General features: G+C 42.2%; 2 protein-coding genes and 1 pseudogene across 3 annotated transcripts in view; 1 reads left to right on the top strand and 2 right to left on the bottom strand.

The window, feature by feature from the left end:
• The window catches only part of OXNAD1 (oxidoreductase NAD binding domain containing 1), a 39,186-nt gene extending 26,765 nt beyond the window's left edge, over nucleotides 1-12,421 (bottom strand). Inside the window, exons 1-4 of one of the 2 annotated variants that reach the window (XM_011219917.3) lie at nucleotides 12,014-12,421; nucleotides 5,670-5,825; nucleotides 3,756-3,882; nucleotides 3,409-3,472 (exon numbers count right to left, since the gene is read on the bottom strand). In XM_011219917.3, coding sequence (XP_011218219.1) covers nucleotides 3,409-3,472; nucleotides 3,756-3,874 — 183 coding nt within the window. In that variant the 5' untranslated portion in view covers nucleotides 3,875-3,882; nucleotides 5,670-5,825; nucleotides 12,014-12,421. The remainder of the gene's footprint in view (nucleotides 1-3,408; nucleotides 3,473-3,755; nucleotides 3,883-5,669; nucleotides 5,826-12,013) is intronic. The other variant, XM_002915354.4, reaches the window with a different exon arrangement.
• On the bottom strand, nucleotides 7,174-9,914 carry LOC109489015 (annotated as a pseudogene).
• Nucleotides 12,422-12,575: 154 nt separating the features above from the next.
• DPH3 (diphthamide biosynthesis 3) lies at nucleotides 12,576-19,893 on the top strand. The gene is made up of 4 exons (XM_002915353.4): nucleotides 12,576-12,813; nucleotides 13,545-13,619; nucleotides 17,101-19,362; nucleotides 19,578-19,893. The coding sequence occupies exons 1-3, from the start codon at nucleotides 12,706-12,708 to the stop codon at nucleotides 17,164-17,166; spliced, it is 249 nt and encodes an 82-aa protein (XP_002915399.1). The 5' UTR covers nucleotides 12,576-12,705; the 3' UTR covers nucleotides 17,167-19,362; nucleotides 19,578-19,893.
• Nucleotides 19,894-21,949: the final 2,056 nt, after the last annotated feature.

The following is a 21,949-nucleotide window of genomic DNA, read 5'->3' as shown; positions in this document are numbered from 1 at the left end:
AAGAGCCGAGGCCCCCACTTACTAAACACGTCCTTTAAATGTAGGCCACAATGTAATTTTCATCCAAAACAGGCCACCTGTGAGAATGAAATGGGATGCTAACCTGGGCAAATCAGGAAGCAGGGTCACTGTATCTAAATCTCTGAAATCTTAACTTCCTCATCCATGAAATGGGGTGAGGATCCCTTCACCTCCCTCCCTGGGTGGCTGTGAGAATCAAGTAGCAACTTGATATAATCAAGGGCTTTGTCAACAGAAAGGTAATGATACACACAAGGCATTTTTGGGTAAGGCTTAGGCTTCTACAAGAAGCTTTCTACAATTGAAAAAGGATTAGTGGTTTCTCCACAATGAATGAGGTGCATAAAATGAGTCTCTTCTGATCAGAGTCCCTCTAGAATCTGAGATCAAGGACTTTATGTATTATGCTCAGGGCTGCAACCCTAAAACCTAGCCTAGTGTCTGGCTATTTTTCCAAATAAATGCATATGAATTCATCATTTTAAAAATGCATGCTTTCCTTACCAAACTCTGCCATCAAAGTGAAGGACAGAGTCCATCTTGCTCAGTGGGCGGGCCTTCTAGAGGCCAAGCCTGGAGTGACCCCCCCAGGGAAATCTTCATCTAGCTTCAACAATCCTTATAGCATTACATAATCTTACTTTTATCTCCTTGACATTTCTAAGGTTACCCAGACTGCTTATTCTTTGATCCTTAAGAACAAAATGTGAACTTGAACATAGTCAAAAGTCATCCAATTCAGACCTCAGCTTCCTGCATCAGCATGACCTCAGGCTGGTAACATTTACAGCCCAAGATAAGAAAGTAGCATTAACATCATAATATGGTCATTCAATAAATTCTTCCAAGGGAACTCCAGCCCTAACAAGAAAAAACATTTCTGGGTGGGTGAGCGCTCTATTCCTTGCCCACTCCAGGAGGGGCAGCAGGGGCCTAGGGCCTAGGAGTCAGACACTGGGCTGAAGCGTCCCTCTGGCCCAGGGAGAGCCACTAGCTTATCTCCTTGGCCCTGCTTCCTCTTTCACAAAATGCAGATGCCATCCTGTTCTGAGGCCACCTCACAGATTTGAACTGAAGAGCAAGTGACATGCTGGGAGTACTTTCTGTAAAGCATACTTGCGATACAAATTAAAGGCAAGAGTGGTATGAGACGGTGATCCAGTTCCATTACAGCCCAAGCTGAGGTGCTGTTCATTTGGGCAAGTCCAAGGTCAGGCTCCTGCTCCATGGCTAGGAGCCATCCTCTGGAGGAATCGCGGTGAGCCCCTGCTGACGTTATACCCACCGAAGCTGTAGCCCAGACACCATCTGGCTTTACCTAGCTCCTCCCGGCTCCCAGCTCCCATTCTGTTTGGGAGATGAGAGGAAATGAGAAACAAAGAAAAAAGAACTGGAACTGGAAAATTCTTATGCCAAGGTCATACCATGGGTGCATTTTCGGACTTCTAGGCATTATGATTCTTAACTTCGCAATCACACTATTAGAGCTTACATTAACTTTCTGTGTAGTTTCCTTAAAACTTTACTCAGGGGCCCCTGGGTGGCTCAGATGGTTAAGCATCTGCCTTTGGCTCAGGTCATGATCCCAGGGTCCTGGCATCAGGCTCCCTGCTTGGGGAGGAGTCCACTTCTCCCTCTGCCCCTCCCCCCACCTGTTCTCTCTCTCTCAAATAAATAAATAAAGTCTTTAAAAACAAAATCCAAAAAACAAAAAACTTCACTCAAAATAACCCCCAACAGTCTCAATAATTTTGTCCTGTAAAATTCTGAATTTACTCTAATTCAAGGATTGGCAAACTATGATCCACAGGCCAAATCTGAGTATTTTGATAAATCATGTTTTACTGGAACACAGTTGCTTGGATTTGTTTATGTGTTATATATGACCATTTCACACTATAAAGGCAGAGTTTTATAGTTGTAACTAAGACAACATGGCCTATGAAGCCTAAAATATTTACTATCTGACCCTTTACTTCTGTATACCAAACCCAATTCTAATTCTACCTGCCTCAAATACAACAGAAAAGAGCATAGTCCAAGTTTGTTAAATAAACTGCTTTTTCTTCAAAACTGGCAAGATTTCACTTTCTATTTATTTTTTTTTATTTAAAAAAAATTTTTTTAAAGATTTATTTGTTTGTCAGGGACTGGGGCGGGGTTGGGGGGGGGAGTGGTAGGCAGAGGGAGAAGGAGGCTCCCTCCCAAGCAAGGAGAATGATGCAGGACTCGATCCCAGGACTGAGCCAAAGGCAGACGCTTAACTGACTGAGCCATCCAGGAGCCCCCAAATTTTACTTTTTAAAAAGAAATCCTAACAAATCACACATTTACAGAACAAGCATTTTTGTATGTTGAGCAAACCAAAAAGAAAAAAAGTATTTTCAGATTTATCATCACTAGGAAAAGTGTATTTTCCTCCACATCCATAAATCTATTATCCTGAATTAATTTTACAGTTCTCCAAAAAACATTGGCCTAAAACTGAATCCACAACACACTACCCTTGGTCCCAAAGCAATTTTCTTTAGAATTAGCTTGAAAAATGGGGCCTAAACAATAGTCTTTCACATTTAAGTATATCTTACTATTGATACTAAAAACTAAATTCCTGCAAAGACGCAATGTCTGACCATTTATAGAAGTGTATAATAGTTTTCCTACTGTTAGTTTGGATGCACTACAACACTAAGCTAAATATATCTAAATATGTAAAGAATCACTCAAAAAGCAAAATCCAATATCCAATTTATGTTTTTAAAAGAAAATGGGATTACTCACTGAGAAAGGGTGAGGATCCTTTATTTCCCAGCCCCTGACACCCCCTCAGATGGTAGATTAGCTTTCTAGGGTCTGAATATGGTAGAAAGAAATCTGCACATGGGAAAGGTACCAAGAGCTCATCCACCTTCCTTTCTCAGATGTTAGTGCTTTCTCCTTTGATGAAATAACACGTTGTTCTAAAGTAGGGATAAGAACAAGGACTTTGAGACATGATGCCGAAAGACGCAAATAAAAAAAATAGATAGAAAGGAAAAGGTAAGCTACTCATAAAATGTAAGCTATCAAAGTTCTATCCTTAAAATATAACCCTAAACATGACACATGTGAGGGTAGATCCCTCAGTTGCTGCTATACTCCCTTCATCAAAAATTATTCCATTTATTTAAGTTCTAAAGGAAAAATCTGAGTATTTCACTGTCATCTTTTCAAACTAGTTGTCATATGTCCTATCAGAAAAATTCTGAACAAAAAAAAAAAATAACAAACTTTCCCAGGTTGTCCTTCAAAGGGACCGAGCTCATCTAAGGCCTTCTCCATGAGCCGGTCATAACTGCATGCACTGTCCAGCCCTAGATAAACCTGCCACAGCCCAAAGATACAAACCTCCCGACGAACGACATTGGCAGTTCTCTCCAAGTGATCAGTTTTCCTTTTGGATTTCATTATGCTTTAACAGAAAGTAAAATTAGATTATTAAGTATTATGCTCACAAAAATAATTAGTTTCCCCTAGAACATCATGACTATTCAAAATACATTATAACATTACGGACCCTAGAAAGTGATCAACGAAAATTTGCACATCTAACTCAAGTTGAACAGTCTATGGATGGCATGCATATTTAAGCAGGATGTTCTGATATGCCTTCAGGAGTCTGATAAGCCTCCCACGACCATCAGCAGGTCAGGTCTTTGAATCACCTCAAATGACACTGAGGGCCAGAAACCCACCTTGTTATAGTAAGGTGGCGCAAAGTGCTGGCTGTCGGTTTCAGCGAAGCAGCCAGAGAGCGGACGGTTCCAACAGAGCTTCGCAACAACCCAGGAATCATGACAGCAGCACAGGCCATGGTGCCTCCTGGGCAAACATAAAACTGAACGTTAAAATGTTTTAAGAAAAAGTGGGGAAATAGCAGACGATTTCAGGGGCCAATGAAGAAGAGTTTGGATTTTTGTTGGTAGTGATAGGAGCTGATCTAACAAAACAAGCAAAGCAATGAAAGGCCTAACTCCACTCTGACAAAATTTCTGCCACGATTTAGAGCTGATTTGCCTGACCTCCACAGTATAGACATATGTAATTAGTGGTGCCATCAAATATTCATGCTATTCGATTTCCAAAATCACTAACCAAGCTCATGTGACCAATCTTATGTCATTATGGGAGACTAGATTTTATAACTGCCTAATAATTGTATTCCACCCAAAGAACACCACCTAAGTCTTTAACACTTCTTGCTAGATAAAGCGCAAGGAGCATACTTTCTGAGGTTCACGGCCATGCGAATAAACAAACCGCAACGGCATGCAGTCACACAGATGAGTACCATTAATATCACACTGAATGAAAAGAGTGAAAGCCGGACTCAAAAAAAGCATATATTGTAGGAGTCCAGTCATAAAAAGTACAAAAACAGACTAAATTAATCTATCAAGTTAGGAACGAAGTTAGCAGTTACCCTTGGGGAGGTAATAGTGGCAACGCTGTTTCTTAATCTGAACGCTGATTGCCTGGGTATTTTTATTTTGTAAAAATTCATCAGAAGATTTTTAGGGTATTAAAGATACTCTGCACGATACCATAGTGATAGTGACAGATACATGTCATTATACATTTGTCTAATTCCACAGACCACGTAATACCAAGAGTGAGCTGTGAAGGAACCTACAGCTTCTGGGTGATTATGAAGTGTCAGGGCAGGCTTGTCAGATGTAATGGATGTACCACTCCGGCGGGGGGCACTGATAATGGGGAAAGTTACCCATGTGTGAAGGCAGGGAATACACGGAAAATCTCTGTACTTAGCCTTTAATTTTGCTATAAACTTAGAAATGCCCTAAAAAAAAATTCTTAAAAAAAATTAATCAAGCTGTTCTCCAAGGATTTATGTACTTCTGTTTCAATAAAATGTTGAAAAACAACAACAAAGATCACCCAACATTCAAATTCTAAAACCTATAAGCTTATCAAAATAAGCACTGATGGTGAGTCAGATGATACATTTTTTTGGTTCCTACAATTGTTATCTTCTGCCAATTTTTGACTATTTGTCTCAGATGGTCACACTTAACATATTATATTGCCATATATAACTGTCCTTTCTGGTATTAGTTAAAGAATAAATGAAAATGTATGTACACACCCTTTCTTCTGAACTCTTTGGAAGGTACTGTATGAACTAACTGTAAGAAATTTAATGTTAGAAAAATTCAAGCAAGTGTGCTTATATTCCTACTCCGTATTTGTTAATTTTGTCCTTCATGTGACAAATCTTTATTAAGAGTCCATTACGTGGCAGACACTGGGGATACAGACATAAACGAAACAAAGACCTTCTTAGGGAGGTTACATTTTAGAAGACAGAGACAGAAAACAAAAGTAAATAATCGAGTGATGATAAAAGTCAGTTATAACCAAGTCATATCAAAAAGCACTGCTTTCTAACTAAAAGATCTACTTCCTGTCATAGTTTGTGGCAGCATCATTGTGGGAAAACATGCTACTCACCATTTTTCTCTCCAGCAAATGAAAAAAGCATGAGACCTTTCACCTCATGTAAGACTACTAAATGTAGTTTCTCTCCTCTGAACGTACTAAACCAAAAATGGTGCATTCATTGTTCAAAGAAGGAAGGCAAAACTTACTTTAGAAGTCCATGAGATTTTAGAAGTCATTAAGTATGTGGCTGGCTGACTGACTGACATGCAATGCTTTGGTCCTGGTATTATAGTGAGACCTTTGGATAGACACCGGTGGGAACAAGGGCAGTGTTTCCATATACTGAAATTCTCACAAAGTTCCTGCAATGGCAGAGACGACATGTAAGAACCGTGTTCTGGGAATCTGTTAAAAGGCACTCTTGACTGCAAAAGGAAAGGCTCATTATAATCAGCAAGCATCACCTCACAGCAAGTCTACTCTTCACTGCCTCCTTCCCATCAATTCTTCCCCCTTATGTTTCCACTTGTCTTTTCTGATTGTTTCTCTTACCGCTTCCTTTTTTCAGCTTCCTTGGCCTCATGCTCCTTATGATACCCACCCCAGGAAAGACCAGAGCAGGGGCAGCTGGGTGGCTTAGTCGATTAAGTGTCTGCCTTCTGCTCAGGTCACGATCCTCGGGTCCTGGGGTCGAACCCCACATCAGGCTCCCTGATCAGCAGGCAGTCCGTTTCTCCCTCTGCCTCCACCCATCCCCTCTGCTCATTCCCTCTGCTCCTGTTCTTTCTCAAAAAAAAATAAAATAAAATCTAAAAAAAAAAAAAAAAGACCAGACCAATGGCTGGAATGATATAGTTACATGTCACTTAAGGCCAAGTTCCCTGATAAAAATGAACTGATATGTAGTTAATATGGTAACACTGTTCTGCTCAGTGTTTTTAGATAACCATCGATAAAAAAAAAAAAGTCCTCAAATAAAATACACTTTTTAGTGATTATGCTGTTTAAAGGGTCTACTGTTCAATTGAACTTGAAAATAAAGAAGTGCTGGGGCATCTGGGTGACCCATTTGATTAGGCATCTGTGTTTGGCTCAGGTCATGATCCCAGGGTCCTGGGAGGGAGCCCTGCATTGGGCTCCTTGTTCAGCAGGGAGTCTGCTTCTCCCTCTCTCTCTCTGTCCCTCCCCGCCATGCACGCACATTTTCTCTCTCTCAAATAAATAAAATCTTTTTAAAAAGAAAAGAAAGAAATTTTAATTTTTAAAAGCTGTTCTCTTTAAACTTCTAAAATCTGGTTTTTGAATGCCAGTAACCATGACCAAGAGTGCCACCTACTGGTAAATAAAGGGTATTTTTATCAAATTGTGTTCAAAGGGACCCTCAAAGCAATGAAGTATTAAAAACAAAAATAAAAGACAAAAATCTACCCAATTTTTGAAATACACCCAATGGTTTCATATACTCAATGTAAGCACCTTATTAGCTATAGAAAATTACCATACATTAAAGATTTTCTAAAATGATACAAGAAAGAATATTTCATCAATGTTTCTATCCTCAGAGGCCTTACCTCAACCAAAAAATTCTTACTTAACTCTATTTCTGAAACAGAAAATTATCTTATGATACATAAATAAAACATATCCACTTAAGCAGTAAAAAAAATTACTGCAGGCGACAGATTAAGATTTAAAATGAACTATATTAGCTTCTGTTCAATAAGTACACTCAATTTATTTAAGAATTGCTGCGGTGCCAGGCACTATTTTAGGCTGTGGAGACACACTAAAGAACCAGACACAAAGCCCTTGTCATCATAAAGCTTTTATTACAGTGTGTCCAGCCAATGATAGTAAACAGATAATAGACAAATATAGATTACAATGAGTATGATAAAGGAAATGAGTGGAGGAGTATCAGGAAAGGTCTCTCTCAAGAGACATCAGAGCTGAGACCTGAATGAGGAAGGGGCAGCCAAGCAGACAGTAAGGACAGAGCCATCAGGAAGAGGCCCAATCACAGAAACAAGCCTACTCTGTTGCTGGAACCACAGCCAGCATGACTGGAAAGCGAGGAGCTAGGTGACAGTGACAAGAGGTAAGTCCAGCAGGTAGACACGTGCCAGCTCACATCAGACATGGGAAGGAGTATGGCCTTTATTCTAAGGGCAATGGGAAGCAACTGAAGAGTTTGAATTAGACAGAAAAGGTTTACAATAAAGGATCTAATTTACACTTGACTGAATGACCTAATTTACATTTACATTAAAGGGATACTCAAGCTACTATGTAAAGAATGGATCACAGAGCGCAAGTCTCCAGTTAGAAAGCTCCAGTCTAAGATGAGAGCAAGATGAAGCTATGAGATGACAGAAGTAGATGAACAGGGAGTGTATTTTGGAATTTGAGCCTTACGACTTGCTAACAGATTGGATGAGTTGTGAGAGTAGTTAAAAAAAAAAAGAAGAGAGAGGAGAGAGAAACCAAGAATGTCTCTAAGAGCATTCATACACTGAAATAAAGTAAATTCACAGAATTATCAAGGCACCTGCTGATTTAGAACCCTAAGTGTCACTGAGGAAGCACAGGGGCTCCCAGCATCTGGCATTTGTAAGGGAGCCCTAGCAGTACCAAAGTTACAGAGCGCTTGACCTGAAATCATGCTTGACCTGAAATGAGTGGAACTGGGCTCAGGTCTGACTACTTTCTACTTTTTCATCTTGGGTGAGTCACCTCTTACAATTTTTAAATCTGAATGCCAATGCCACTGCACTGGATTGCTGAGAGGAACAAAGGTCTGTGCAAGTGCCTGGCACGCAAGAGTATTACTAAAAATCAAGTCAATCCCATTAACTGTGCCCTCTGCTCCCTTCCGAACAATCTAGAGCCTCAGTGGTTTGATACTGCCAATAACAACTCCCCTCAGCCTGATACACAACAGCATTCCCAAAACAGAGTTTCTATTCAGAATTACAAACTAGTTCTTAATTCAAACACATGCTGAGAATTTTAGTCACTATTATTTTCCAGATCAGCAGTGTAAACATTTTACGATAAAAAAAGAAAAATTTTTCTCATTAAACTTTTGTTTTAATGGGTCTCAAAATTCTGTGACAGATTTTTGGTTGTTTCCATTAAAAAGTACTGATTTTAAAAACTAATAACTTAAAACTGCCACACACACACACACAAACACAGACGAAAAAAACACAAATGGTCCACAAAACATTCTTCTTTCCTTCTGGAGGTTTCACGATGCATTGTTATCATTAACCATTTTACTATTAAACTTAGATGGCCAATTGATACAAACAGTTCTGAGGCCATTCTTCCACCACTAATTAGGACTGGGGTGGCAGGTATTGAGGATAATAATCATTTAGCCTTCTGAGCTTTCTGGGCAGACTTGGTGACCTTGCCAGCCCCAGCTGCCTTCTTGTCCACTGCTTTGATGACCCACACAGCAACCATCTGTCTCATGTCACGAACAGCAAAACGGCCCAGAGGAGGAGTCAGAGAAGCTCTCAACACACATAGGCTTGCCAGGAACCATATCAACGATGGCAGCATCGCCAGATCTCAAGAACTTGGGAACATCTTCCAACTTTTTTCCAGACCGATGATCTATCTTCTCCTTCAGCTCAGCAAACTTGCAAGCCACGTGAGCTGTGTGACCATCCAGCACAGGTGCTTATCCAGCACTGATTTGGCCTGGATGGTTCAGGATAATCACCTGAGCTGTGAAGCCAGCTGCTTCCATGGGTGGGTCATTTTTGCTGTCGCCAGCCACACCGCCACGCCGAACATATTTGACAGATATGTTCTTGACATAGAAGCCCACACTGTCTCCAGGAAGAGCCTCACTCAAAGCCTCATGGTACATTTCAACAGACTTGACTGCTTTTTGAATTATAAGTTTGTGATTGCAAATGATCCTATGGCAACCAGTAATCTGCTTTGGTCATACTCTCAAGGTCCAAAATTGGCTCGTTACAAAACATTTCCATTCCCTTTTAGGAATAAAAGTAAAGTTTAGTAGTCATTGTAATGTTTTATTTAAAAATGTTGGGTGGAGTAAAAAACAAACTGCATTACATGTTTGGTTACGGTTTTACTTGCTTCAGCACAGCATGAACTCAAACTGGGCAGAACCATACAGAAAATCACCTCTGGCAGACAAGGCTATGGCCAACAAACAGCAGGATGAAAGAAGTATGGAAAGCCAAGGAGACTCCCAAATCTAGGTTTCAAGGGCACCAGCACTGCTCTAGCAGACAATCTCAGCAGTCTGCAGAGCTTCAAGGCTGTTACGTTTAACCTAGCTCTGCTTCAATGCCATCATATTGCAGATGACATCAAAGTTAAAAGCCTAAGTTCTGGCATCTGACAGATCTGAGTTCTCACCACAATTTACTGCCACTTACCAGCTTTGCCTCCTTGGGTAAGTTCATCAGCCCCTGGCTTCCCAATGCTGAAGATGGGATTAATGATACCTATACCTCCCTGAGCTGCCTTTTTTTTTTAAAAAAAAGAGTTTATTTATTTATTTGACAGAGAGAGAGACAGCTAGCAAGACAGGGAACACAGGCAGGGGGAGTGGGAGAGGAAGAAGCAGGCTCCCAGTGGAGGAGCCTGATGAGGGGCTCGATCCCAGGTCTCTGATCATGCCCTGAGCCGAAGGCAGATGCTTAACAACTGAGCCACCCAGGCGCCCCTCCCCGGGCTGTTTTAATGACATCATGCATACAAAACATTTGATAAATAGTGCCTGACACATAGTGTCCATTATTATTGATAAGTGGTTCACTAGTTTTTCTTTTTCCATTTTAGGTAATACATACTACAAAAAAGTTGGAAAATTACAAAGAAATTATAAAAAAATATTACCCAACAAGTCCTCTAATGTCCAGGGCTATTAACCTCAAATTTTAAAATTCCCCAGCAAATTGTTTTTGCTAGGTCCAAATTGCTTTCTAAAAGGTCTACCAATTTATACTTCCAAGAACCAAATATGAATGCACTCATGATACATTCAAAAATGGCTCATCTTTAATTTATAGGCTTATGCTGAGAAGCACCGAGAACTAAAGATGATTCCAACCTCAAAATGATCACTGGGACGACAGAACAGACCCGGGAACTCTCCCTTGTCCTCCTGTCTCCAAGGAACTACCTGGGAAGTACCTGTGCCTACAGAGATACAGGGAGCAGCCAAAGAGCTGGGTGGGCTTTGCTGGGATTTCTCCTCTGCCCAGTCACACCAGAATTATCCCAGTTAAGCCTCAAGAAGTTTAACAAGTGTTTCCTAACTGCTCGGTAGGTCTTCAATTATGCAAAATGTGAGGCCTTTTGAGATAACCTTACACAAACTTCTTAAATGTAACTTCTTGATTTTCTTCTAAAGACTCCTCTGCCTTCAGGTTTTCAAGCCTCAAACCAGGTGGAAATTCAACTCAGTATGCACAAAATTGGTAGCTTCATGCAAACCTGAGTATGTGTACTAAATAAGCATAGAAATGTGTATACATGTAGGTATTACATGAAACATACCATGTAAATATAAAAGAAATACGATATATATAATTGTGAACCCAGTCAATCTCGTAATTTCCATGCAAAAGTTAGATCTGTATGTGATCTTGTATACCATCTCTAATCCAACACTTCTTTAGTTAGAAGAGAAAATAAGGCCCAGAGAATGTAAATATCCAGGGGCACTGGGTGGCTCAGGAGATTGAGTGTCTGCCTTGGGCTTGGGGTCATGATTCCAGGGTCCTGGGACAGAGTCACACCTTGGGCTCCCTGCTCAGTAGGGAGCCTGCTTCTCCCTCTCCCCACTGCTAGTGCTCGCTCTCGCTCTCTCTCGCTTTCTCTCTCTCCATCTTTCTCTCAAACAAATAAAATCTTTGGGAAAAAAAGAAAAGAACATAAATATCCAACCCAGAGCTAGTTCCCAACAGATTCTGACCCCAGACCTATTTCTCCAAAGTGTCTTTTTCACTGCACTGCATTCCTTCTCTACCTAAATTTAAAAAAATGCATGGTGATGGAGCAATACCCCCATGGAATCTGGTTGTACTAAAACAGGCACTAGCGTTGCTTTAAAAACAAACCATCTTTTATTTGTGTTTCCTTTCAATGTATACAGAGGCCTCCTGGTAATAACTGCTGATGCCATTTCTTTTACAAAGAAGAAACCGTGGTTCAAATAAAGGAATTTGTTTCGAGGCTTTGGGGACAGGCAGGCTCTTCATTTTCTAGATAGGTGATTTTAGTCAAGATACCCAACTCTGTATCTCAGTTTTCAGATTAATATGGAATAACATCTAAACTCCCAAGAATCATACTTAGCGCAATACCTGGTACATAGCAAACTCCCAATAATAAAAGGTGATATTATTACTATTTTACAAGTCATTGTCATTAATAATGGTATATGCTTGGCAAACATAGGACTAGAACTCCATCTGCTTCACGCTCTTGGTCCTCTCGACAACACAATTTAGGGTATTTGAAGATAACCCGGGGTGAGGAAGAGCCGGGGATGTACCTGAATAGTCGAGCGTAGCCACAAACTACAAGGTAGGCGTCGCCCTGAGCTCAAGGTCACTCGGTGAATCAGAATTCCAAGAGAACTTTCCGTCCGTCACCGGGGAGGCAGGAAGGGAGATCCAACAGGCAGAGCTGCTCCGGCCGCCGCCTGAGACCAAGCAAAGGAGCGCCCTCCTGTCCCCAAGGGCGTCGAGGGCCGGGTCGATGCCACCGAGTCCGCGGACCCAGCTCAAGGCCTCTCTAAGCTCCGCGGACTTGAGGGAGGGCGGCGGCCGCAAAAAGGGGCCTCCGCTCCGCCGGCCCCGCGGGAACCTAGCTAGCCCACCTGGCCGAACTCCGCCACCCTCGCCTGAGACCTTCCGGTGACGTGACGTCACAGCAGCGCGAGCTATCCCCACATTTTATTGGTCTGTGCCTCCGACAGCGGGTGCCGGGAGCAAAGTACAGAGCCGCAAGCCGCCACTTCCTGTGTCTCCGCCCCCTAGCTGCACCATCTCCATGGTGACCGCCACCCGGTCACCCATTTGGCCTCCGAGGCCGGAGTGGCGTCATTGTCTGTGCGCCGGAAGCGATAGCTCCTGAGCCGGTGCGGGCTGACAACGCCGGTCTGGGACCAGCGCCCGCGAAGTCAGACTGTCCCAGGGCAGTGTCGGTCGGCGGGGGCGACCGACCTCTGCTGGCCCAGTGACAATGGCCGTGTTTCACGACGAGGTGGAGATCGAGGACTTCCAATATGACGAAGAGTCGGAGGCCTATTTCTACCCCTGCCCGTGTGGGGATAACTTCTGCATTACCAAGGTAACTTCAGAGTCCCGCCTGGCGATTCGTCGGAGCAGGCGCGTTTTTGCTCTTCCTCGTTCCTTCCGCCATTCTGTCACCGTGCGGCTCACACGCCCTCTTTATCCTGTCTCTGAGTCCCCGTAAAGTTGATACTTGATTTGTCAGTGGGCACATCGTCCTGGCCTTTAGTCAGGCCGAGGGGTGGAGAGTTGGATGACGGGGAACATGAGTCTTGCCATCTTTCCCCACTTAGGGTCCCACTTTTTGGGAGTTTTTTGGAGGCAGGGACACGTTTTTGTCTTCTCGGGGTTTTGAGGCGACGAACCTTGGCTAACCTTCCCGGGTCTTGTATTTTCTTTCTTGAGTGAGAGCGCGCGCAAGTGGGGGCGGGGGGCACGGCAGAGGAGCAGAGGGAGGAGGAGAGAGAGAATCTTAAGCAGGCTCCAGGCCCAGCACGGAGCTGGGATGGGGCTCCATCTCAGGACCCGGAGATCATGACCTGAGCTGAAATTAAGAGTTGGTTGCCTAACTGACTGAGCCACCAAGGCGCCCCTCTTCCTGGGTATTTTTAAGTACCGCTGCGCAGGAAAAATGGAGTTGGTTATTTCACTAGGCAGGCCTTTTCGGCCCTCACAGACCTCGTAGGGAGGTGAGCCACAAAGGAGCTTGCCCCTAGGGGTGGAGAGAGTTTGGAAGGAGGAGTTTGCAAAGGGAAGACAATACCAAACGGTTTTTGATTTTGTTAACAGGAAGATTTGGAGAATGGGGAAGACGTGGCAACGTGTCCCAGCTGCTCTCTCATTATAAAAGTGATTTATGACAAGGTAAGTAGTTGAATTTTAAAAGGTGTGGGGGAGGGTTGCTAGGCAAGGACCTAGAGCAGTCTAAGTGCTGCAGAATGTTTCTTAATAGTGTGTTAGGTAAGTGCTGTGGGTTTTTTTTAAACAAACTTTATCCCCCCCCAAACAAATTCTTAAAAAACTATTAATCCATAGCTGTATTGTAAATTACAACTTTAAAAAATTCAAATTAATTAACTCATTTTAGCTCTCGAGAAGGCAAAAAAAAAAACCTGCTCCATAGTTAATGAAAATTATTGATTACTTATTAAATAGAAAAATAATTATAAAGGTTATTTAATTGGCAGTCTGTATTCCTCCTTTATATAATAAGTAATCAAAATTGTTCAGAGCTCCTAGACATATTTTGGAGGGAACGGTTGTATAGTATTTCTTACTTGGCTTCTACATAGAACTCTGCATTATCTTGTTTGAAATATGTCATAGCTGCAATTTTACAATTTCATTTTGGTCTTTAATTTTCTACTGTTTTTCACTTTCACTCAATGATATTGACAATAGAAAACAAATGTTCTTATTGCCCACCCCTACCCCAATTTTTGGTCAGTACTTTGAGTGGAGTCTTAAGTAAGAAGCTTAACAGTATTTTTTCATTTTTTCTTTTTTTTTTTTTTTGAGACATATTGACATATAACAGAGCTAAACATTCTTAAGGATGAACTCTAAAATGAGTATAAGGAAGGTAGCACCAGGCACTTAGTCTCATGGGAGAAGCATGCTATAATTTAGAAATTTACAGATTTATTCTTGTATCAAAATGTGTTCTGGAACAAAAGGAGAACAGGGTAAGGGAGATTAGGAGTGCTGATATGAGAAGAGTTTGCAATTTTAAATACGGTGATCAGGACAGGCCTTATTGAGAAAGGCCCTGTTGAGCAAAGATTGAAAGAGGTGAGGGAATGAGCCCTGGGGGATAAAGAGCAGTCAGCAAACAGAACTTTCAGTGGACAGGCCCTAAGGCAGAAATGTGTCTGTTTTTATCGAGGAACGGGAAGTATGACCAGAGCAGAGTGGATGAGGGTGAGAGAGTAGCCCAGGAGGAAAGTAGTGGAGTGGGGCAGATTACAAAGCTGTTTGTGGGCCTCTTTAAGGACTTTGGCTTTTGTTGTGAATGATGTAGGGAACCACTGGAGGATTCTCAAGCAAAGGAGTGCTACAGTCCAACTTAAGTTATAATACAGTGACTCTGGCTCCTGTGTTCAGAGTAGATTGTGAGGAAGCAAGGATAGGAGTTAGGGTATAGCAAAGGTAACAGTTAGGAGGCCCTTAGTCGAACCAGAGGAGGAGATGGATGGCTTGGACCAAGCTGCGGCACTGGAGGTTATGAGAAGTGGTTGGATTCTAGATGTACTTTAAAGGATAAGGATTATTTTTACTAATTGAATATAGGATACGAGAGGAATCAAAAATGATTTCAACATTTGTGGCCTTCATAACTGGAAGGATGCATTACCATCAACTGATGGGGAGGTGTCTGCCAGTATAGGGGCAGGAGCTGGACATACTAAGTTTAGGAGGTCTGTTTTTGGTCCAAGTGGAGAGCAAGTGAGAAAGCAATTGGATATGCAAGTCTGGAGTTCAAAGAGAGAGATCAGCTGGTGCTGTAAATTTGGGAGTTATCAGCATATAGATAGCATGTAGAGCCGTGACGTTGGATGAGATCACCAGGGCTGTGAACATAGATAGAGAGGGACAAAAAAAAAGGACTGAGCTCGGGCCACTCCCAATATTTAAAGGTCAGAGAGGGAGGTGAGGAATCAGCAAAGCTGGCTGAAAAGGAAGAAGGAGGAAACCACCAGTGCCATATCCTGGAAGCCAGATGAGAAAAGGTGGAGGAGGTGAACAAGCTTATCAGATGCCACTGATAGATGACTGAAAATTAACCATTGGCTTTAATGGGAAGGCCATTTGTATGGTGGTGAGAGCAGTTTTGATGAAGTAATAGAGACAGAACCTGATTGGTGGGAAGCTTATTGGAGAGAACAAGAGAAGAATAGGAAGACACTTCTTTCAAGGAGTTTGCTACAAAGGGGAGCAGAGACATTTGGCAGTAACTGGTGGTGATAGAGGATCAGGAGAGAGTTTAAGGTGGTAGACATTCAGCTATGTGGGTGAATATAGACGTAGAAAGTTAGATCTAACCAGGGTTGTGGTTTTGTCAAGTAGATAGGAGGGAGTGAGAGAAGAGGGATTGTGATAATTGACCATGGACTTTAGGTACAGAACACACAGAGAGGAGCAGTGATGATACATGTCATGACATAAGAGTCAAAATTGGTGGGTTTTAGGGAGGGAAGGAGAACAGTGGCCAAAAGGAACAACCAGCCCCTCCTCCCGTCTCTGTGGTACCGGCACTCTGAGAGAACACAGGACCACCACTTGGGAAGTTATAGGGGAAACAGTGTCCTTAGGGGATGGTCTGTTCTCAAACTCAGCATTATGGTCATTTGGGGCTGAATAACTGTGTTGTACGGGGCTGTCCAGTGCATTGTAGGCTGTTTAGTGGCATCCCTGGCCTCCCATTAGATCCCAGTAGCACTTCCCCAGAACGTCTCCAGATACTGCCAAATATCCCCCGGAGACAACATCAGCACGCCCCTCCCACCACCTCTTGAGAACCACTGTGTTAGAGCAAGAAGGTGCAAAAATGTTTTAAAGAAGAGGTTGAGAATATGGAGCAGTATGCTGATAGATCATAAATTCTAAAGAGGAAGTTGGGGTAGGGGAGGAGGCTCCAGGTCCTGGGCGGGAGTGAGAGCGTGAACACAATATGGCCTGACCCTGCTGGGGATCAGACTGCGGAAGATGAGGCGTAACCTGGGAGGCAGAGGTGTCTTGTGGTAGCAGACAGAAGCCAGGGTACATAACCAGAGATGAGATTGAACTTCATTTACAGTGTAGCTGACACTGCAGGTTATCTGTGTCCGGAAACATAAAGAGCTACCCCTTTTAGTTGGAAGAAGTACGTACTTGAAGAGGACAGGTATTCAAATGACTGAATATTGAAGTGGAGTGTAGTAATTAATACAGAAACTTAAAAAGGTGTGATATATCTTTACAAATGGGATATCTGACAAGTGGATGCTTGTTTATAAGGTGCTTTAAGTGTGAATTCAGGATTAAAAACTGAAGCACTTTTAGTATTGTAATTCTGGTGCTGACATTGACTCTTTGAAGTGATATAGCAATGAAAAACGAACAGAGCTGTGGGACGCCTGGCTGGCTCAGTTGGAAGAGCGTACAACTCTTGTTGATCTCGGGCTTGTGAGTTCGAGCCCTACATTAGGTGTAGAGATTACTAAAAAATAAATAAACCTTGAAACAAAAAAAAAAAAATTTTTTTTAAACCTTAACAGCTGGATTGATTCTGCAACAAAACTGAAGTCTAATATTGATGCATTTGTGACACACTCAGTGATTAATATAATTTTTTATTCTCTCTTAGGATCAGTTTATGTGTGGAGAAACAGTGCCAGACCCTTCCACCCACAAAGAATTAGTTAAATGCTGAAGAGGACTGTAGGAATCCACATCCTGAACATTTGGGAATGAGCCAAGCTGGAAAAATCAAATGCAAAGTCACTGGCTTCCTTCACGGGGACAACCATTCCGTAGTTGGCTCTGCCATTAGCGTGTGGCTCCTTACCATTGGCTGCTGAGTTCATCTTCAATTAAAGAAGCAAGTCCACGACGTGACATGCCTGGATTTTGTGCTTAGGACTTTGAATTGGAAGTGCTCTTGATTTTCCGTATGAATTTAAAGGAAGCTCATTTCAAATCAATTCTTTCTTTCTCTCAGTATTATTATTTTTATGTCTTATACCTGATTTCTTCCTTAACTGATAACAGCATCATCTACCTCAAAGTCATCAGGATTCCTTAATGAAGAGGGGGATTATGTTTTTGGCTTACTTATTAAGATTATTAAAATTAGCCTTTTCTTTGAAATTGGATGTCAACTTTGCCATTCTAAACTTAAACATATTCGTTGCTTTGTCTCCACTGTGCTTTCAGTTCCCACGCCAAACCAGTCTGCTCAGTCTTGCATTCATTAGAGCTCGGTTCCTGTTCTGTGTAGCATACCGTTTCCATTAGACTTCCTACACTGCATTCTGGTCATGGTATATTACAGAGAAAATATACTGAGCTCACAATCTTTCCAGAGCTAAAAGTTAGTAAGAAAGAAAAATCAAAAAGTGAAATGGTCAGAGAATGGTTAGAGTCTATAAAGGTTTCAATTACCATTTCAGCTCCTACCATATTCTGCATGTTCCTTGAAAATTGGGACAAGATGAAAAGCAGCCAAAGGAAGTGACGTTGGAAGCAGAACAAGAGGAGAAAAACTTGCCAACTTAGTAAATTGAATGTTCAGCGCAGATCGTATTTGTGGATGTGGGTCATGTCTGTCCGGTTGTCTTTAGATGAGGCTAATGAAAGTGCATTCGAGGGAGAGGGCTCCATGTCGAGGCCTCATGGCTGGCAGCAGCACCTTCAGCAGTACCTCAGAATCGAGTCACCAGCCCGGAAAGGTAGAGCTGCCACAACTCTTGCTGAGGATGACTTGAAGATGAGATGCCTGTTCTAAATAAATGTGTCCCTGGGGACACATCTAACCAGTGTTTGTAAGCTGTAACTGAGCCAGACGTGCACTCTTACAGAGAGATGTTGCCCTGGAGATAAAGAAATGTATAAAGGTAGGCCATGAGTCTTTCTTTGCTGTAGGACAGTAGCAAGAAATTAGAATCACTTACATGAAAATTCAAAAATTTCTTTCACATACACAATTTTGCTGTGTGTTTCTAAAATTAAAAAAAAGTCACTGATGCCTGCCTGGTAGGTTGTTTTGGGAATGGTTCCTGCAATTAGAAAAAATAGCTTGCCAGAACGTGACCGTTCTGACCATTCTATTACTAGTTAATAAATGTGCTGAATGCACACTGGGGGTTTAAATTAAAACAACTGAGTGGTCTTTTTTTTTTTTTTTTAAACCTACCAGCAACATGGCTATGGGCAGCCATTAGTCTAAGACCTAATAAATCACCAAAAATTGTATGCGAGAAGTACAGGGTACGTTATGTGGTATTATATGGCATATTCTTCATGGGATGAGAAGTCTCACGGCTATTTAGGGACCCTGATGCCCCAGAAGAATCCACCAGTGAATTGGAGCCAGTGGCAGCTCAGATGAAGAGAGCATGGTATATGTTAACTAATGGGAATGATCCGCAAAGAGCAAAGAATTGTTCCATGCTCAATTTTGATGGTTTTGTAGATACCGATATCAGCTCCTTCAGCTGATGATGAATTTAAAAGGAATGGGCACCCTTGATGTAGATCTACTAACATAGAAGGAATAAAAGTTGCCCCAATCCAAACATCCCAGGGGAAGTGAATCAAACTGCACTGGTGATCAGTGATCAGTGATAATCTGCAGTGACGGGAGCGATTTCATTTCCAAAGCAACTGTGTTACTAAATTTGCTAACTACAAAAGAACAGGGTTTAATCCTATGTTAAGCTGAAAGTAAAACCAGGGTCTTTCAGATATGACTAGAGTTCTGGGTGCTATTTTGTGCCTTGTGTACCTTACCAGACATTTCAGACCACCTCTGAGAACTGATCTGTGATCCAGGCTCTGTCTCTTAACTAGCCTTGTAGTCTTTGGCAAGGCCAGGGCATTTGTCACCTCTACAATTAGACTAGATCAGGTGATTTTTTTTTTTTTAAAGATTTTATTTTTTATTTATTCGACAGAGAGAGAGACAGCCAGCAAGAGGGAACACAAGCAGGGGGAGTGGGAGAGGAAGAAGCAGGCTCATAGCAGAAGAGCCCGATGTGGGGCTTGATCCCACAATGCCGGGATCACGCCCTGAGCCGAAGGCAGACGCCTAACCGCTGTGCCACCCAGGCGCCCCTAGATCAGGTGATTTTTAAACTGTCGGTATTATCATTTCAGGCTTTATAACTTGCAGGAGATGAAATGGTAATTGAACCTTTATAGACTCAAAACTAAATCATAAACTATTAGAGAAAGACGATGCTCCTTTAGTAACTTGATGGTACCACACTTCTGAGTTTGAAAATAAAGTCAGCTATTGAGGGGATTCTGCATATATCTTAGTGTACACGGTCACAAGCAGTTTTCCTGAGAAGCACCCAACACTTTTGATTGCTGTACATACTAATTTATTACCAGAATAAATTATTGACATACTAAATAAAGTCATAATTCAAGTCAATTTGTTTTCATGTACTTTTCTTCCCCTAAATACCAACATTTCGTGTTAAAAAGTTTTGATATGATTTTATATGTGGTAGAAGTCTTTAATCTGTTTTGGAAAATTGTAGGTAGTTTTCTGGTAGGAACAGGACAGTTTGGAAATGGTAAAGAAATTGCCACTTTCTACAGTTTGGCCACATGGGTTTTGATTCTGGATTTTTATTTTTCCTGGGGAAAAAGCTTTGAGTCAAGTGTCAGGAAGGCAAAATAGTTGACATTCTTAGGGGAGTAATTCAGTTTTTGCTGGGAAAGAAGGCTGCTATTTTATTTAAGGCTGATGATCAACTCTTACAGTTGTTTGAGAGCCTGGCTATGGTCAGGACACGGTTTGAACCTCAGTTCCTCCACTATGATTTTGGACAAGTTACTGAATTTTTTTGTATCTCTGTGTCCTGGTATGTGAAATGCAGACCATCATAGTACCTCTCCTATGGTTGCTGTGTGGATTCATCCATTCAAGAAGTGCTTGTGGAGTCCCTACCACATGTAGGGCACTGGGTAGGGTCTCTGCATGCAAGTGGAAGAGAGGAAATAAGATTACTCACTGCAGTTAGGGCCCAGGAGGAAACACACTAGCTGATGGGAGCTGCGGCAGGTGCATTGATGAAGGGCAGGCAGAAGGCGTCTCAGGTCCGGTACTTTTTCTGAGACCTAAAGGGTAGAATGAAGCAGCCTTGTGAAAATGATTTAAGTGAGCTAATGACTAAAACATTTAGCACAATAACTGTCATACATGCAAAAGAAAAGTTAACTCTTCTTATTCCAAAAGGAATTCAACATGGTTTTGAGCACTGACAGCATTCTTAGAATAAATATGAGAAGCGTAAATTATTGGACACCCTCCCCCCGCACTTACTGCATCTGGGGGTGGGTCACAAGCACTGCAAGAGATTCTGATGCAGCTAACATTTGAGAACCATTAGTTGAGAACTGGTGTTCAAACGGGGCAGCACATTGGAATCATCTGAGGAACTTTAAAACTGGTGCCTTAGAGAAATGGACTTAATTGGTCTGGGTGCAGCTTGGGCACCAGTATTTTTAAAGAGTCTCTGTTGATTCTAATATGCAGCCAAAGCTGAGACACACTGGACTAGAAAACCAGAAAATTCATAATTACAAAGTACAGAGGATCCAATTTTTTTAAATGGTCACACCTGCTTTGCCTGTGGAAAAGGAGTGTGGACTCGGTTGACCCCACACCTTGTATTCGAGTATGCAGTCGGCCTTGGCAAGTGACCTGAGAGCCCAGGCTGGGCTAATGAACACAGTGGGAGAGCCCCACTCTGGGCAGTCTCTGGGCTGCACCCTGTTTAAACAGACAATCACATGTTTTCCAGCACACAGTCTGGCTGCTAATTACACACCTTCCAAAAGTGACAGCTTCTGCAGATGTAAGTAATTAGGATTACTCTAACTCCATTTGAGGATGCCTGCCATTCCCTACTTCCTACGAAGCAAATTGCTCATGATTACATATTTGACTGGGAAGCCATTTTACAAATTATTCCTCATTAAGGGTTTAAAACAAAGGACATATGAATAAGAAATCACAGTTAAAAATATCTCCTAGCTCACAAAATGCTTAAAATATGGGTGGTGTATCTAAGGAAGTCATATGAGGGGTATTTGATGGGGGAAGGCGTTCAATACAAAGTGGCCCCTAAATGGAGATAAATGTCTAGTAAGGGATCAAGCATCCCAGTAAGTGGCACAGAGCCACAGAGCCTACTTCGATGGGTCAACATTTGGGACCCAGGCAAGTAGTTCCCATCTGAGACCTGATCATGGTAGTGGGGTACAGTCACTAAGCAAAGATTTAGGGGCTGACTTCATTCTTAGAGGGGAACTGAGTTCTTGGATGGGGGCAGATGTTGAACCTTTGGACAAAGATTAATGCCAAGATTGAGGGTGGAGAAGTGGGGGAAACAAACACTTAACCCAAACCCACACCTGTGTTCCAGGGTCTTTCTGTGAGGGCTGCACATGCCATCCAGGGTCACTCCAAAGGGCACTGG

This window comes from Ailuropoda melanoleuca, chromosome 6, assembly GCF_002007445.2.
Source record: "Ailuropoda melanoleuca isolate Jingjing chromosome 6, ASM200744v2, whole genome shotgun sequence".
NCBI classification, from domain to species: Eukaryota; Metazoa; Chordata; class Mammalia; order Carnivora; family Ursidae; genus Ailuropoda; species Ailuropoda melanoleuca.
This window is presented reverse-complemented; position numbering and strand designations above follow the sequence as displayed.